General features: G+C 39.3%; 1 protein-coding gene and 1 non-coding gene across 28 annotated transcripts in view; both read right to left on the bottom strand.

Moving 5' to 3' along the window:
• Window positions 1-19001, bottom strand: part of CLASP1 (cytoplasmic linker associated protein 1) — a 246053-nt gene that overhangs the window by 50691 nt on the left and 176361 nt on the right. For 7 of the 27 annotated variants that reach the window (XM_032250589.1, XM_032250594.1, XM_032250610.1 and 4 more), the window contains 7 exons: window positions 17657-17680; window positions 16097-16341; window positions 12859-12922; window positions 12273-12275; window positions 9925-10088; window positions 6691-6769; window positions 5529-5672 (listed from right to left, as the gene is read on the bottom strand). In XM_032250589.1, the coding sequence (XP_032106480.1) occupies window positions 5529-5672; window positions 6691-6769; window positions 9925-10088; window positions 12273-12275; window positions 12859-12922; window positions 16097-16341; window positions 17657-17680 (723 nt within the window). Of the gene's footprint in view, window positions 1-348; window positions 451-5528; window positions 5673-6690; window positions 6770-9924; window positions 10089-10279; window positions 10283-11099; window positions 11181-12272; window positions 12276-12858; window positions 12923-16096; window positions 16342-17656; window positions 17681-19001 lie in introns of all 27 variants that reach the window. The other 20 variants (XM_032250596.1, XM_032250607.1, XM_032250599.1 and 17 more) reach the window with 10 other exon arrangements.
• LOC116531819 lies at window positions 10815-10921 on the bottom strand. Its single transcript, XR_004260602.1, has one exon. It is a non-coding gene; the product is annotated as a U6 spliceosomal RNA (small nuclear RNA).

Below are 19001 nucleotides of genomic sequence, written 5' to 3'. Positions count from 1 at the left end.
TGATCACTGTGCACTGCAGCCTTGAAAATCCTGCAATTCTCCTGCCTCAGCCTCCCAGGTAGCTGGGACTACAGGCATGTGCCACTGTGCCAGCCTACTATCTCTCCTTTTTACTCTTCTGTTAAAATATGGTATTTGTTGACACAAACATGGCTATTCCACTGAGAATGTAGTTAATCATAAAACACACCACCATTGACACAGGCACACATATACACACTCATATAGTATTAATTTTAGGTTTCTCAAAAGCTTCCCAGTGCCTTCTCAAGGGCAGCTGGTATTAATAATCTAAAAAGCAAACAGTGAAGTGTGCTGTTTGAAATTAGTACACAGTTTTCAATCTACCTGTTTACAACTTTCTTCCAAGTTTCCTTCTCCAGGCCCAGAGCAGGTTGAAGCTGACCTAGTGGGGAAATCCTCACCTACTCGACTACGCTGAAGCGAGGACTGGCAAACAGGAAAGGTGGGAGGATTGAATCAGAGAGAAGCAGAAAGTGCCTAACCATGGCAATCTGTTAGCTGTAAAAGCATTTGGCTTCTTAGATAAAGTCAGTGAGACACACGTGATTGAAAGCTAGGAAGAATCAGAATATTAACAGTAGCCACCAGTTTTAACCCTCAGTAGTATCATTAGGTCTTTTACTTAATAATCCTGAAAGTAGTATTCTTGCTTCAAGTGATGAAATGGAAGACGTCAAAACAAGACTTGAAAGAGGCCAGGTGCCGCGGCTCATGCCTGTAACCCCAGCACTTTGGGAGGCCGAGACGGGCAGATCACCTGAGGCAGGAGTTCGAGACCAGCCTGGCCAACATGGCGAAACCCCCATCTCTATTAAAATACAAAAATTAGCTGAGCATGGTGGCACATGTCTCTGATCCCAGCTACCCAGGAGGCTGACAGAGGAGAATCACTGGAACCCCAGAGGTGGAGGTTGCAGTGAGCCGAGATCGTGTCACTGCACTCCAACCTGGGTGACGGAACGAGATTCCATCTCAACAATAACAACAACAACAAAAGACTTGAAAAAGACTCACAGTCACAGTTAAGCTGAGATTCAGTTATTTGATAGTAAAACCCTTAGCTTTCAGAATAGAGGCATGCTGCCTTTATAATCATGTATTTTTAAAAAGTCAATTAGAAATCTTACCTTTTCAAGGCTATTTATATAGTAATACTTCTCCCTCCTCTAGCCAACAGCATCTTTATAATTCTAGGTTTCGTTGCCATGCCTTCACTGCCCACACTTCTTAAAACAAGGTTTGGGGGCTAAATCTTTTGCTTCATTTGACAAAGAGAATCACATATGATAAGCAAACATACAGGCATTCTAAATTCCAAAATATAAACATATAATTAAGTGGCAGAGGCAGAAATCAAATGGAGGTCAAACTCCAGAATCCACCTTCTTTCTATCAGTAATATATTTTATTACCTCACGTCAACAAGGTGCATTAAGAAAGGCTAGTGTACGTCTGCATAGTTACATCATACAACTAAACCAGTCAGGGATCCCACAATGAGGAAATGGAAGAGTTGACTTTTGGAATAAAGCAGGGCAGTTATAGACTGGGTTGGGCTTTTTCATCTTGTCCAAACCAGTCTCAGTGAGGTAAGCACACCTCATGGGTGACTGTGTTTTGGTTTTAAAAACATCTTAACAATTTAAGCACCCCTCCCACCACAATGTGAAACACCACGACATACTGAGCTAAGAAGAAAAACAAAATATTTAAAAAAGCTAAAGTCAATGAATTTGGGCTATATCAACTTGTATCTGTCTAAAATGCTTCAAAAGGGCTTTCACAAATATAGTTGTATGGACTTAGAGAGTGAATGATGTTGTCTGAAAAAGTCCTCAGGTACTGTTTACATAAAATATTCTCTAGAGATGAGTCTAACATGAGAATTTACTGTATACATTTCAGACTGGAGGGCTCTTCTGCATTTAGAATATAACCCTACCCTAAAACAATTAAAGCAGGACATTAACAGAACTTGGTTTAAGAACACAACATGCTTTAAAAATCACCAAGATTTCCATAATCCCTGATATAACCTTAAAAAACTCTGGAAATGAAGGATGAGGCAGAACAAAGTTTATTATACAGACATGTATTTTACATTTAGTGTGTTAAATTAGCTAGATAGGAATGGTCCTAGTTTTATTTTTATACAGCTTTAAAATGGTAATGATAATTTTAGATCTTAGAACAGTGATACATAGTATATCACAATTTCTAAGTATTTTAATTTGCTTAGGCACTACATTCATTTTGACAATGCTTCAAGAACATCTCATATTCTTGGGTAAGGCAGCTGCATCACTTACAAAAGCAACTATATTTATAAATGTCCAATGGATAGTACATCAAAACAGGGAATTTAAATAAAAGTGAATATACCTCCAAAAAAGATTAATCTACAGTGTCCTAACGTAGAGTTTGAGCACATCTATTCTAATACTATGCTATGATATGTCTATTTGAATCAAATAGTAATGCTTTACTAGTCAGCGCTGAATGCCTACTGAAAGCCAAATAGTTTGAAGACACAAACATCTTGGATGATTTAAAAAAAAAAAAAAAAAAAAAAAAAATCTAGGGGGTGCCAGAATACAGACATGCATCTGATAAGTAAGTTGAACCGTATCACAATTTGCAGAGATAGGTAAAAAAGCTCCCTCCTAAAATAAGAGCGAGGGAATTATCAAGTAACTACGAAGCCTTCTGCCAACCCACTAAAAGAGACACCAAAGCCCTGGTAGTCAAGACACTATGATGACCCCCAAGATTCTCCAAAATGTATTGTGCCCTATATAATCCCTCCCACCCTCAGAGTGAGCGGGACTTGTGAATATAATGGATATCACTCCCATGATTGTGTTACGTGGCAGAAGGGATTTTCAAAAATGCAATTTAGGCCCCTGATCAGTTGACTTTGAGTTAATCCAAAGGGAGATTATCCTGGGTGGGCCTGACCTAATCAGGCAAGTCCTTAAAAGGCATCAGAGAGATTCAAAATGAGAGAGATTCTATGGCTGGCTTTGTTTTAATTTCGCCTTTGTTTTTGAAGAAGAGTCTTGCCAAATAGTGAATTCTTGGCTGACAGCTTTTTGTCTTTCAGCCCTTTCAATGTCGTCCACTCCCTTCTGTCCTCTGTGGTTTCTGATGAGAAATGAGCTTATAGTCTTATCAAGGATCCCGTGCATGGGATGAGTTGCCCCCTCCTGCTCTTTCAGGACTCTCTCTTTGGCTTTCAACAGTTAGATACGATGTGTCTGCGTAGTGGATCCTTTTATTAAAAAATCTTAGTTTGTTGGGCTACTTAGATGGGTAATGTTTTTCATCAAATTTGGGGAGTTTCTTAGATATTATTTCTTCATATATTCTACCAATGGCTTTAAACAAGCAAACTTCCTGGCAGCCTCTACTAGCTGAGAATGGCTCCCCATTGATATTCAGCAAGAAAGCAGGCAGCTCAGCTCTACACCTGTAAGAGGCTGGAATCTGCCAAGAGCCAATGAGTTGGAAGAAGACCTCAGCCTCATATGAGACTGCAGATCCAAATGACATCTTGATATCAGTCTTTGAGACACTAATCAGAAGGCCCAGAGAACATACGCCAGATTCCCGATTTATTACTGTGAGATAATAGATCTGTCTTGTTTCAAGCTAAATAAGTAGAAGTTTGTTATACAATAGATAACAAATAAAGAAGTCAAAAGAAGGAAACTTTCAAAACTATAGTTTAAAAAATGATGGCTTCAAGTATCATTTGAAGTGAAATCATTTCCATATGGGTGTTTATCATTCATTAATTCATTCAAAATATCTATTAAAGCCTACTATGTTACTCCAGGTGTATGCCAGGCACTGAGCATGCAGAGTGAGTAAAACATTCTCCTTACTGCTCAGCTTCCCAAACCCTCTGCTTCAGTCTATTTCACTGTTCCAGACAAACCTCATTTCTTACACATGACTACTGTCCCTCCCCTAAACTCATCACTTACGCAAACTGCATCCATATTCCACATCTGAGGATGAATCTTGTCTTCTCTAGGAAGCTTTCTATGATCAATACAGAGTGCACTGAGCTGACAATATACAGAAAGCCAGGCAGGTATTCCATCAGTTTGAGGAAGGTGCCCAGGGTAACAGGGCCCTAACCACTAGAATGGGTTTAGAGGAAGCACAAGAACTCTAGGTACAAGGTAGGAGGGAGGTGGGGAAGATGCCAGGGAACAGAGAGGCCAAGCCTAGTCCTGAAGATACTGTGAAGCAACACTGCGTAGCAAGGGAACTTGCAGCAACCAGATCAACACTGTATCAGCAGTGTGTATGTCTTGAGATTCATTCCAGGGCCATGGCCCAAAATCCTGGGCCTTGTCTGCATGAAAAATCAGTCATGAGTGAAAGAAGCCCCAATCAGAAAAACAACAGAGTGTCTAGGCTCTACCCTATACCAACTAAATCAAATTACTTGAGAACAGAACTCAGAAATCGACATCGATTTTAATTGCAGCCAGGACTGTGAACTTAATCTAAATCTTCTCAAACTCCTCTGAAGATCAAGATCATTGTCCTAGAACCTGAGTGTAAGTTCGGTGTCAAGGTGAGGAGTTAAGCAGACCTCACAATGGGCAAGGAGAAGAAGGGGCAGGCATGGAAAGCAGCATGGCAGCGGAGACAAAGCTTTGTGAAGTAACACTGTATAATCCAAAATAACTGGAAACAAGCGTTGAAGCTCATTCAAACAGTAAATGAACGAAGTGATTTCTGGCAATAAATCTAATTTCCTATTTATATTTGGCTTGAGCTAGGATTAAAATAAATTGAGGTTTTTGGAGCCTCTGGCTGATAATTTGAAATTGTATGTAATGTTCTGATTAGAACAGTAAGGACAACAAGTCCTAGTTCAAATATTCTAATGTGCATGTCCACAGAGAGTAGGCATTAAGATCAAAGCTAGTTTGTCCCACACAGGCCCTAATTGAGGTAATATGTGAATCTAAAACATGTTTCAACCCATAGCAGGCAATACTTAAGTAACATTCCTTTGCAAAAGCACATACTCACATATCACATGCATACTTATGTGCCACATATTGGAAGATGTTTGCTCTTTTTAAAGAATCTATTACATCTTATTAAGCTTTTCAACCACATTTTACGATCAGGGACCCTGCAGCCAGCTAGCCCTCTGCAATTTAATCTTTAAAGTACATATTACAAACTGATATAAGGAAAACAAACATCTGTGTAAAAGGCACTAATTTACTAGTGATTTCGTATTACAAAATACATAAAATAGATGCCTGGGAAAACCATAAGCCAATCGTGCAACATTTCAGATTTTCATTTTTATATTCAAAACTAGGCAGAGCCGGAGAGAGAAAAGGGCAACAGCAGAGCCTTAGTGACAAAAGTTTGTGGGTGAGTGGTGTGGTTTGTAAGTTTCTAAATATATTTCACTAACACAAGCCCAGGAACAGTCTATAATTACACATCAGCTCTCTTGGACATACCTTTCTCACGTCTGAACTCTTTGGTTCTGTTGTCCAGGTTATGATTCTAGAAACAGCAAGCCTTGTCTCACTAGAGTTTACAAAATCTGTTGGATCCATCTGTCTGGCCAGAGACTCAATATATTTCAGGATTGCAACTTTGACCTGAAAGAGCCAATAATTATAAACATTAAGTACACGTGATGAATCTTTGAAAAGAATTCTTATCAGGTACCAGAGAAAAGTAAACCCTGTTGAGGAGAACCTCCTTCTGTTCTCCTGGATTTGTTTCCACATGGAGCAACATCTAACAGGGGAAAAGCATGAAATGACTGATGGGTAAGTTAAGGGACGGGAAGGGGCACATGGTTCAGTCTTCTTCATTGTTAGGTGCCTGTAGAGAAGCATGCTCTGCTCCTCATCTATGCTGCAAGACACTTCCAGGGCAGGAGCCCACGGGATTTCTAGCTCTGCCACTGACCACAGGGCAGGTTCAACTCTAGTTCTGCCACACATTCTAAGCCATGTTCTATAAGGCAGCACTTTCAGTAATCCAGCTCATGTTCTGCCCTAACTTTACCATCAACTTCTCAACTCGTTCTGACCTCAGGAGAAAAAGGTAATTATTTATTAGGCTCATCCTAAAACCTCCAAAAAGTTAATGATCAAAGAATAGATGATGACGTGACCTAATTCAAATAAACACACATCCTCCCTCAAATTTGGTCTTGTTACTATAGGTAAGATTTTCCATAACGTGTAACAATTAACTTTCACATCTTAGAACGTTAGTATTAAATATTCCAATAAGATACCTATCTCTACACACTAGAATGTCTTAATTTTCTAGTTTAAATATTACTTGTGCAAAAGACTAGTACTATCCAAATGTTGGTAAGGATGTAGGAAAACTAGAGCTCTCACACACTGCTGGTAGAAATACAATATGGTACAACCATTTTAGAAATTTCTTATAAAGCTAAACATATACCTACCCAATGAACCAGCAAGTACACTGCTAGGTACTTAACCAAGAGAAACAGGAACATATCCACAAAGAATCAAACAGGAATGTCACAGCAGATTTATTCACAATAGCTAAACATGAGTCAAGTATAAACAAAAGTAACTTTAAGCAAATTTGAGTTCCAGGATTGAATTGTAATGACAAATAATTACTGACCTTGAGGTTTGGAGTTTGAGTTTGATCCACAATAAATCTCATCAAAATGTTAAATTGTTGATCAAATGGAAAGGAGTCCCTAGGTTGGGGCGGGTGGAAAAGTGCTCATTTTTAAAGAAATTTATTACAAAACAATGTCAAACTATTTAACAAAAGCATACCATTATAGATTAATATATGTAAAACCCTGTTCACATTTTTAATAAATAGTGCTTTTCATTTTATGTAAAGTAATACATGTTATACAGAAAATCTGGAACAAGGAAAATCTTGTTTCAAATCCCCAAACATAAACTGAACTTACTCTGAATGGCTATTTAAAAAATTAAGACTAAGCAATAAACTAAGGAAGAAATTTCTACCTGCCTTTCTAGAGATTTGCTCATTTTCCCTCCAGCTACCTTTCTGGATATTGATTAAACATAAAAATCACTTCTGATACCCAAATCTCATTTTTACATCCTGACTGGGCTGCTTACGGCTAACCCTGACTAAACTGTATTGTCATCCTTGGTCCTGGTCACTGCTTAGGGTCCCTGTATACCACAGAACAATGCCTGTGAGACGGCGACAAAACATGTCCCGTCCAGCTACAATTCACACACAGAAGCCTGGAGTCCCAGGAGCCCCTTCTGTTGATCCATTTCTTGCCTGTTACTGATCTTATTTCTTGTGGTCATCATGCATCTGTGATCCAATCAAGTAACCCTCACGGGCTCTCAGCCAGAGAGTCAGTGCTCTTTCTGTTAAAATGCTGTAATTACTAGTATTAGTTTAAAATTGCACAATGGAGCCCCATGTGGATAATGGTGATATAATTTCCATATTCACAGGAAAGATAAATGCAAGGCAAATATCTACATTACTTTCTTTGGACTCTCTTAGAGATTTTTCCCAATCTACATAAATATAGTAAAATAAGTAAAGAAACAGGTTTGACTCTCTAAAACGAAGCAAATAGAATTGATTTGAAAAGTAAATAAAATCATACAACAAAAATAAAAAGCACATGGCACATATTAGGTACCAGTGTCATCATCCTTATAATTATTAATAAAAAGTAAACTTGATCCAATAGTACCCCTTCCTCCCACCATCTAGTTGTATCTTGGAATATTTGAAGATCACTTTGAGAAGGAAAGTATACTTTAGTATAGATGATTTAAGTGACTATGTCAACAACCACACACAAAATATCTCTCCCTTCTTCTGGCAGCATGGGGTGGATGGAGAATACATTTCAATAATGGGTATGTATCATCAGGAAACATGCCATTGTTAGGTACAGCCAAAGGAAAGGAAACTGAGGCAGATTAGCACTCAAGTCTATAAACCGAGAAGCAATTCTCAGCCATCACTAAAACCTCCTATTAATAGTCACTGACTGATTCTAGATCAGCTTAAAGAGCTGTGCATCTCAACTGCGGAGAAAAAGAAGAGAATGTTAAAAATGCTTTAGGCACTCAGACCAAATCTACTGAGATTACGACTCTTAAAGGAAAACTAACAGGAGGTCATGACTGTATTCCTTAATCATCAAAGTTTAGGAATATAATCTTACTACTCCTACCATTCTCAAAAATGTAAGTGGATCTGGTCATTGGTACATTCACCCTAATTAAGCGATCTATAGGCCAAGCCTGGCTTACGTGTGTTTTATTTGGCCTTCATAGTATCTTAAAAAATTCTCAAATATGGTGCCCAAATCCACATTTCTGATCTTTCTTGAAAAGTCTGGTACTACTGAGCCCATGTCCCAACATGGCCACAAGTGGCCCCAGCCTATCAATAACCCTCCTCTCTACTCCACTTAATGATACCAGCTTATCAGCCTAGGCCCTCAGTCAATCTGGGCTACACCTTTATAATCCATTGGTATAATGGTGTACTGCAATGCTCCCTAACTCCACTAAAATTAACCATGCAAAGGAATGACGAAGTTTCCAAGCTTTATTGCAAATGTAGTATGTTACTTTAATTTTATTTATTTTATTATTACTTCTTTTTTATGGCCTCACCAACAGATGCAAGTACATTACTTTGAGTTCACTGAAAACCAGAAGGGAAATCTCTCTAGATAATAGAATTCTATAGCAATGCAATTACACAGATTGACAGGGTCAAGGGCCATAAGAAAACAGTTGGCATCATAGTGTAGAGGAACACATGCATACTCTGAAGTCAGAGTCAAGTAACAGCTGCATGCATAGGGATGGCCAGCAGGGCAGGATGTGCTATTGTGCTAGTCAAGGGAGCCAGAAAGAGAAGGTTCTAGGTTCTAGTGCTATCTGTACCACCCTCTGTCTCCACAGGACATGAGGACACACACCCACAAGACAGCCTGCAACAACAGGAACAGACAACAGAGCAAACATCAGAAATCCTGGATTTTGGTTCCTAAACTGCCACTAACACAAAGTTAAGGCAAGATGTCTGTTTCTCACTGATAAAATGAACATCACCTTTAAGGTCCTTCTATCTTGAAATTCTATAATAGCTAGAATTATTTCAGTTTGTAGCAACTTATAAAAGTAATTGCCCTGATAATTTTATGAGTGATTTGTAAGTTATTTCTTTGTTCTTTAAAAAAGCTCACCAATTTGACATTCCCCCCTCCATCTTCCATCAAATCACAACCAAGACATTATTGTAAAGTGTCTTCTGAGATCTTTTAATTCTTAAACTTGCATGCTGAGGACCCACAACTGCATAGACAATAGAGAAGAGTTTTCTAGAGAGCAGCAGCATGTAGTTTTTTCTAACTTTCCTGGGCTTCGGCAGCTTTTCTTTTCTCATAAAAGCTAGAAGTGTCACAACTACTGCAAATGTGCAAATCTCTGAGCCAATGTACTATCAATTTAGACTTTTCCACATGATACACTGATTAAAAAAAAAAATCTCTAGTATGACTTGTAAGTTGAAGTAATAAAAATACTAAGGTCTTCAGAAAAATGTAAACAAATATTCTAAATGTTCTCTTTAAATGTTTTTTAATGAGAAGTGAGGTTCTAAAGTTTTACATTTGTTTATTACATATGTCTTAAATACAAAAGTAATATCAACACAAGGATGATATGGTATTTCATCTCATGGATTGCTGGGATATCAACAAATATGTCAACAAAAGAACATGAGAACTGAGTAACAGATATTCAAGTGTGTGACAAAGGCCATGGCAAAAAGTTACCTACAAGTACTGCAATGTCAAAATGGACCTAACCCTTAAACACTTACCTGGTGACATCTAGAGCCTTCTGGACTTTTGCTTGCACAGATCCAAGTAAATCTGCTCCCATTTTCTTAAGTAATTGTGTGAGAAGAACAAAAAGCCAGTCTTGCAAGTCATCCTTATGAATTATTATAAAATCCACAAGAGTCTCCAAAAACATACTGAAAACCTAGACACAAATGAAAACCAAGTACTTCATATGTTGAATTCACAATTTCCTCCAAAGCCTACAAAACATTCAAAATGACCATGCGTGCTTTGCCCAGCCTCTTGTAACTTAGGTTAACCCTGTTAACGACTGTTCATAGCACAGAAGGAAAATGTAGTGCAGAAAACAAAGGAAAAAGAAATGGAACTTACTCTCTGTTGTGAATTCCACCGCAAACCAGGCCATGCAACAAAACAAATTCCATGTTAGTTGGCAGTGAATTAATACAATTTTCATGCGTTTTTTTTTTAAAGAAAACCTGAAAAGACTACAAACGGATGAAATATTCTCTCCTCCCTCAATATAAGCCTTTAAAAGGCAGTACAGAGAGAAATTAACTATTTTAATCCTGAAGGTTTTCTTTCTTAAACAACAAATCCTCGTCCTAATGCTATTCTTATTCACTAACAGTCACCAAACGCTATTATAAAATGAGCTAATAAAAACAACTACTCACTATTGTGTAGCTGCTGCTTTTCACAGCAGACATTTTGATGTATGCCTATTTCAGATATTATAAAGTAATAGATGATTACAGCTTAGAATAAAATATATTAACATAATTCTCACGCTGTTGTGTAATGATTTTTGCTTAGGTGAAATAGAGTCCATAGGGGAATACCTCTGAACCAATTTCAGAGAGAAAAGTAGCACTGAGTTTCCCTACCTGGTTTTTTGTTTTTTTTTTTAAATATGGAACGCTTCACGAATTTGCATGTCATCCTTGCGCAGGGGCCATGCTAATCTTCTCTGTACCATTCCAATTTTAGTATATGTGCTGCTGAAGCGAGCATGTTTTCCTACCTTGTTAATGAAACTTGTTCTACTTTCTACCAGCTCATTTCTAGCACAGCAACTATTCACCACCAGGGGCCGCCTGTGAGACAGCTCAGGAAAAAGGTCATTCAGCCCTGGCTATGGGATTCCTGGCTTAGCTTACAGGCAGCTAAAAAATAATAACTAAACTGAGACCTCCAAACTCACTGTACAACAGACTTCTGATGGAAACAAATTTCCTTCTTTATCCTCACATTCTGCTTCTGAATCGGCAATCTAGGGGTGACAGGTAACAGAAATTTATCAATGTCCTAAACCATCTAATAGCTCTTACGTTATAAATCTTAAGACTCTAATTATGCTTATGCATTAAATCTTACTGCTTTTAACACTACCGTAGAGAAAAATCTTGATAAATTTTATCTTTGGATATCTATGTGGCCTTTAGGCTCAGTCTTTCTTGGATTTTTATTGAGACTCATTCTGCTATCCAGGCTGGAGTGCACTAGCACATTCTCAGCTCACTATAACCTCCACCTCCCAGGTTCAAGTGATTCTCCTGCCTCAGCCTCCTGAGTAGCTGGGATTACAGGCACATGCCACCATGCCCAGCTATTTTTTGTATTTTTAGTAGAGACAGGGTTTCACCATGTTGGCCAGGCTGGTCTTGAACTCTTGACCTCAAGTGATCTGCCCGCCTTGGCCTCCCAAAGTGCTGGGATTACAGGCATGAGCGCCTGGGGAATTTTTATTAATATTGTTAATGTTGACTTTGCTGTGAGGGTCATCGCAGAAAATTTAAGACATGCTTCAAGACTGATAGCGAGGAGAGCTGCTGTGGGAGGAGGGGAGGAGAACCCTTGCATTCGCTCCCCTTTGCTCTCATGAGCACCTCAAAATGCTGGAGCCATATCTTGCTTTCTGTATCCCTACCCCAGAGCAGGTACTCAGTAAATGTTAAATGACTGGGTGAACGAATGGGTGGATCAATGTTTCATATTTCAAGGATAATAACTGGCTGGACTTTCTGGCCATCACAGGTTTCTTTCTTCCGGCAAGACTTGAAGGAGACCATCTTTACTAGGAAAACTGTAGTTAATCCTGCATGTCAGCATTAAAGATCTGCTGCTTATTTAAGGTTCTATCCATTTCTGTACTTCACCTCTGTCCTTTACCCCTTTCCCTATATTTTCACCCTGCTCTCCACTTTTTTCCTTTAAAAGTATCTGATAGTCTCTATGGGTCTTCTCCCAAATAATGGTATTTATTTAAAATCTAGACTCCAAGTAAACTTTTGTAAAGGGTCCCTCTCTCACCCTGGAAAGTGTTCTGTCCCGTACTCATTGGTGTTTCCCCCTCAGCTGGGACTCTCTTGTCAAAAAAAAAAAAGCATTCCTCGGGCTTAGTGTTCCCTTTGGCCCTCAGGAGCTATGGGCACCAGCTAAGTGATCACCACTCAGCAAGTTCTTGGGAACGGCAAAATCCTATTTTAAGAAATAACCTGGTTTTCCAATAAATCCATTAAATTAAATACTTTCATTTTTCTATCTTGTCCTATGAGGATATACTGATACAAAAATAATTATATACTTATTTTTCTTCATTACTCTAACATCAAAACATGCATGACATTATAACATAATATTATACCGTAGCACCTACCTCACTGTTTGGCTAACGGGAGACATACAAAAATATAAGAAAGACCATCTGATTCTCTCCCTGATAACTCTTACTTGAAGCACACTTATTTAACTTTAAATTTTATGCACATTTAAGTTTCCAAGGATTCTGTTTTTAAAAGGTGTAACATAAACTAGTGCTGAAACTGGTGTTACTCTGTAAGGTCGGAACTGCCCTACAGGGAATTTTCTCTCATTCTTGGGTAGTATATCACACAGAGCACACAGACATGCAGGGGGGAAGATAAGGCAGGCATGACTTCCAGACTTACCTTGCTATGAGGATCAGCAAACATCCGGGTGAAAATCTCACACAATCTTTTCAGTTCAACTCGGCTAGAAGAAATAAAACAGAAATCAATGAATTTATTACTTTTATTATTTTTGAGACAGGGTCTCACTCTATCACCCCAGTTGGAGTGCAGTGGTGTAATCATAGCTCACTACAGCCCTGATTTCCCAAGCTCAGGTGATCCTCCCACCTGAGCCTCCCGAGTAGCTGGGACTACAGGTCCGCACCACCACGCCTGGCTAATTTTTTTGATCAGTCAACTATGTAAGCTTTACATAATTTATATCTACATAACAATGTCTTTTCACAAACTCTTATTTATGGCTAAACCAAACAGGAAGATAAAACAAGAGATTTGCTCTCATCTTAAGATGAGGAAACTGAGACTGAGTGGGGACAAGCTCACGTATCTGGAAGTGATAAAGTTATGCACCAAATCCTTTTCATTTTATCCCAGCTGTGTTTTCCACATGCCACAACTGAAAAGCAATGAAATAAACTTTAAAAAGCAGGTCTATCCTGCATTGTGATGAGAGGTAAAAACAAAAAAAAGGGAAAAAACAGAACAGCATGTGTTTCAGGGTCAGACAGACCTGGATTTTAATCTCAGTTCTGCTGTAAATAAGGCACTTTGGGCTGGGCGCTGTGGCTCATACCTGTAATCCCAGTACTTTGGGAGGCCAAGGCAGGTGGATCACCTGAGGTCAGGAGTCTGAGACCAGCCTGGCCAATGTGATGAAACCCTGTCTCTACTGAAAATACAAAAATCAGTGGGGCATGGTGGCAGGTGTCTGTAATCCTAGTTACTCAGGAGGCTGAGGCAGGAGAATCTCTTGAACCTGGGAGGCAGAGGTTGCAGTGAGCCAAGATCATGCCATTGCACTTCAGCCTGGGAGATAAGCGAATCTCCATCTCAAAAATACATAAATAAGTAAGAAAGTACTCTGCTATCTTTAAGTCTGTGTTTTTCCTTATTGGTCAAACAGGATAAGGACTATGTCACGTGGTTGCTGAGAGAATGAAAATGGATAACACATTGTACCTTCTACTGTTCCTAGGACAAAGCAAACACTCATTTCACATTGGTGCCCTCTGCCTTTTCTGGTCCTTGACTACCACTGAGTCCCATGTTTAAAGTTTGAGAGAAAGGTCTTCTTTTCAGCAAATCATCCCTGAGTAATCACCCCCTTTTATGTGGATAAACAGTTGGTTCAAGGACCCGTCAATATTGTTAATGATGCAACCTAGATTAGACTAATGCCAATCAACAGATTTCTAGAGATTATTCAATGGGTACTTGGTGAACACTAAGAATCTACAAAGTGGGACCACCAGGATTAAACATATTCTTGAGGAACAACAGCCATAAATCATCTTTTGTTTCTGACAGGTCACCAGAGTGTCACAGGATGCCTGCATCTCAGAAGGCACATGACAAAACTTCCTGTATCATCTTCACGAACAAACGAATAATGTGGGGCAGATTTGAGTACAGGAGGGTGGAGTCAGACTGTCTGAGGAGCCACTGTGAGGGCTGGGCGACTCATTAGCCAGTGCCCACTTCGCTTTCCAGAACCCAAGAGGAAGTCCCATCTATGACAGCTAATTTACCTTACAAAAATTATCCAAAGGATAAAGTAGATTGCATTTCATGTATTCCAAGTTGCCCATTCCTTTTTTTTTTTTCCTAATTTTTGTTGTTGTTGTTTTGTGTGTGTGTGTATGGTTTTTCTTTCTTTTTTAGTAGAGACAGGGTTTCACCATGCTGGCCAGGCTGGTCTCGAACTCCTGACCTTGTGATCCACCCACCTCGACCTCCCAAAGTGCTGGGATTACAGGTGTGAGCCACCACGCCTGGCTAGTTGCCCATTTCTTACTTCCCATTCACATCTCCTTTCTCTTGTTTTAACTTTCTCTGTAATTGAGAGTCATCTTATAATCAATGACATATTTGTACTGTCATGGCTTAATAGACAGCATTTATTAAAGGGCTATAAAAATAAGGGTGTCTATGGTGCCTTAGATTTGACAAAATATGGTATAACCATATACTTTTTTGGTATGTGTAATACATGCTTATTTTAGAAAATTTATGAAACAGAAACAAAGAAAAAAGCAAAAACAATCCATCTAAGAGACAATGCTGTTACTATTTTGAAGGGCTCCATTTTGTTATCTCCTTACTATGTACATTTATAAGCTACACATATGCACACGCATATCAAAATTTTCCAGACTGAGACTGAAACATTTTATCCAGGACCCTGAACCATACTAACCTGCGGAGTTGTTTTTTTGTTTGTTTTTTGTTCTACCTGAATTGCATATTGTACACCAAAATTTCTCAAATAATATCTACTGGACAAATATGAAACATAAGAGAACCAAATACGTGGTCTGTTTTTTTTTTTTTTTTAAGACAGGGTTTTGCTCTGCCACCCAGGCCGGAGCACAGTGGTATAATCATAAATCACTGCCAATTTCCAACTCCAGGGCTCATGTAATCCTCCTGCTTCAGCCTCCGAAGCAGCTGGGATTATAGATGCATGTCACCACATCCGGCTAATTTTTCACATTTTTTGTAGAGATGGGGTCTCCCTTTGTTGCCCAGGCTGTCTCGAGCTCCTGGGCTCAAGTGCTCCTCCTGCCCTGGCCTCTCAAAGTGCTGTGATTACAGGTATGAGCCACTGTATCCATCCTAAATGTTTTATCAACCTAATAAATTGTAGAATATATGCCACATGGGCTGGGCGCGGTGGCTCACGCCTATAATCCCAGCATTTTGGGAGGCCGAAGTGGGCAGATCACAAGGTCAGGAGTTTGAGACTAGCCTGGCTAACAATATGGTGAAACCCCATCTCTACTAAAAAATACAAAAGTTAGCCGGGTGTGGTGGTGCATGCCAGTAGTGCCAGCTATTTGGGAGGCTGAGGTAGAAGAATCGCTTGAACCTGGGAGGTGGAGGCTGCAGTGGGCCACTATCGCACCACTGTACTCCAGCCTGAGCAACAGAGTGAGATTCCACCTCGAGAAAAAGAAAAAAAAAATATATTTGCCAGATATTTCAAAGCCTCTGGATGGCAAGGACTAATGACTAAATGCCGGTTCCTGCAAGTGGACCTCTTGAAGACTCCGTTAATTATAGGGAATCCCTTTAAGCCCCTGAGGAGTCCAACAGGGGATTCAAGGTTAGCTCATATTCTTGCTGTGGTCCTCACCTCAGTGTCCTTTGGCTCTTCAGTAGGTTCTGCAGGCCCAGAAGCCCTTCTTTCCTTTCTGACCAGTTTGAACTAGCACAGTGGTTGAGAACTTCTGCTACATCCTCGGTCTGCCGCAGATAATGGGGAATGCCACCATTCCTGGAGCCATACGAGCGCTCAGAGCAAACACTCGAGGCATCACTGTTGGCATCGTCGTCAGAATACATCCCATACGGCTCATACCTCCTCCTCACAGGCTTCTTCTGATAGGTCCAATGAGGGGTGGGAGTGATTGAGGACAAAATAGAAAGGTGAAATGACCGTGAGTCGTACCAAACAAAATCTACAACAAAGAGTTAAGTGTAAAAAGATACATGCACAGACACACTTTTCCTGTGCTTATAGATTAGGGAAATAAAAACAGAAACGCAGTTTTCCGTTAGGTAAAATAGCTAATAAGCAAAGCGCTCTGTAGTAGAGGGGAAAGAGTGTGGCCTCTAGTAAAGTGTGTGGACTTTACAGGAAGACAGGCAGATCACAATCCTGGTGCCAACACTGACTGGGCTGTGTGACTTCTGAAAGCCTCCTAAGCACTTTGCTGCAGTTTCTCCATCTTTAAGACAACAACAGTTATGCCTATCATACAGGCTTGTTGTGAGGATTAAATAAAATTACATGTTAAATATTCCAGCTGGGCACCTGGAACACTGCAAATATGCGCAGCCAACAGCCCCTTCCCAGTCAAAAGCAATATATCCTGAGCACAGTCTATGGGCAAACTTTTTTGAATATTTATGTTTCCTATAAAAGCCAGAATTTGAAATGTCAGTGGCAGTGGTCCACATAAAAGAATTCCTAGGTCTTCTCCCTCTGTCGTGCAGGCTGGTTTTGAACTCCTGGCCACTTGCATTAAAGATTTAGGGTTTTCAAACACGAATAGGCTTCTTTTAAAGTAGACTATAATACCCACTTTATTCATTTCACCGACCCTGAATACAAAACTGTTATACCCATAAATATGACAGAATAGCAACTATATAGAATTTTAAAAAGCAAAACAAACAGCTATTGGCTTAAACCATACAAATACACTTCTCTAATAATATGGCGTATTATTATTAATCCAACTTTCTCAGGGCTGCTCTGCCTTAAGCGCACCGTCATAACATAATTATTAATAGCATCCCCCTTTCACTCCCAAAAGCATTTTTGTTTGGATAACAAATTACATGGGCACATATAAACCAGACTCCTAAAATAAGAAAAGTGTTGATAAATCCATTCATGAAATCATGACGACGTAAGAATAGGCATAAATTGGGTTAATAAAATGAAACACTACTAGAAGCGGCAGCAGAGCTTGACATTTAAAATAAATACTGAAACAGATGTACATGAAAGGTGACTGACTCCACCATGACGCAACAATGATGGTGAATCACTGTTACGATTCAACAAAATCATATAAACCAGAATTTCTATACTATACCATATTTTTTTGTTTTCACTAGCTTCTAAAAGAAATATACTTGCAACAGAAGCAATACAGTTGTAAAACAAAAGTTAAAGCACTGGTACCTTGCTCCTGGAGTCTCCTAACAGCTGTAGGCAGGAAAATATTGAAGGATGGGGAAAAAGCATAGAGAATTATGTCAGAAGCATATGTAGGGATTGTTCTTGCAACAAAAGTATACAGCAAAACATATCTTAGCAAACCAAAAATACAGGTTAGCAAGCGTTTCATATCAAGCGAATAATAATAAAGAATGCTGTCAAAATGGCATTTTCTAACCCTCCTTCGCGTCTCAGAAGACCTTCTGGTAACTTGCTGTAATTCTTTGCTAAAACTTTTCCCATACCAGTGAGGCAAATCTCTAAGGTCACCATTAATTCTACTATCTATTTCTCTGAGACATTCTGTCTGGCCCCGTGCGTCTATTCAGTGAGGCAAGGATTCTGTACCATTTCTGTGTTTTCTCTTCAGAAGCAGGTCACTTGGAGAGACTAAATAGTTTGGACAAAAAGTAACAAGGGCAGCATGAATCTAATGGGAGTTAGAGCTCAGAGAAAAGCTCAAGTCAAGTTAAGCCAAAGCTCAAACTCTCAAGTCCTATTCTGCCTCCTAGAACTTTACACACAGTCCCTTATGCAGTTCTTTAAAGAACTAAGAAATTCCCTTGACTTAAGTGGAAGTCTCAACCAAGGGTTTCACATCCATCATTTCCCATTCCTTTGACCTCTACTTCCCAGGGTCTCTGAACAAATAAGAGCCAGATTCTAAATTCTGCAACTTGGAAGGACAAACAGCTTCAGAGAATTTTGTTCCAGCTCTTGACTTTTAAAGCCATGGTTAGAGCAGTTACCCTGAACTCTGGTACCTGCTAGAAAAAAGTCCTTCTATACATAAGGTTGAGGAATACAGCTGGCCAGGCAGTTTACCTACAGGAAAAGCATTACGAGAGCAGCAAACTGCTTGCTCACAGACACCTGTCAAACAACCTGACTGAGGAAGAATAAATGAAGGCAAGAGAAGAAGGAATGAAAACTGGAATCACCATAGCCATAAACTATAGAACGGTGATCTGATAAAACATGGCTGGATTAAAAACTTCAGAGTCTAAAAGCAGAATATTACATACTTTTTTTCCTTACAAGAGAATAAATCTCAAAACAGCAAAAGCAAGGCCAGTGATCAGAGAGTTCTAAAGAACACCCATTTCAAATGCTGAGCACATAAACTGGAATATGCAAGAGACTGTGTGACTAGCTGAAATGCATCTTTAAAAAGCACTTGGACCACAAGCTGATTCTACCAAGAAACTTTCTGGTATAACCAAAACATTAAAGGATCCATGATCATTTATGTTTTTCAGATATTACACTATAATGATGCAAAAACATATTCTACCATTGCTTCCCATCC

The sequence above is a fragment of the Sapajus apella genome, unplaced genomic scaffold, assembly GCF_009761245.1.
Source record: "Sapajus apella isolate SASKATOON/1434 unplaced genomic scaffold, GSC_monkey_1.0 scaffold72, whole genome shotgun sequence".
In the NCBI taxonomy this organism is placed as follows: domain Eukaryota; kingdom Metazoa; phylum Chordata; class Mammalia; order Primates; family Cebidae; genus Sapajus; species Sapajus apella.
This window is presented reverse-complemented; position numbering and strand designations above follow the sequence as displayed.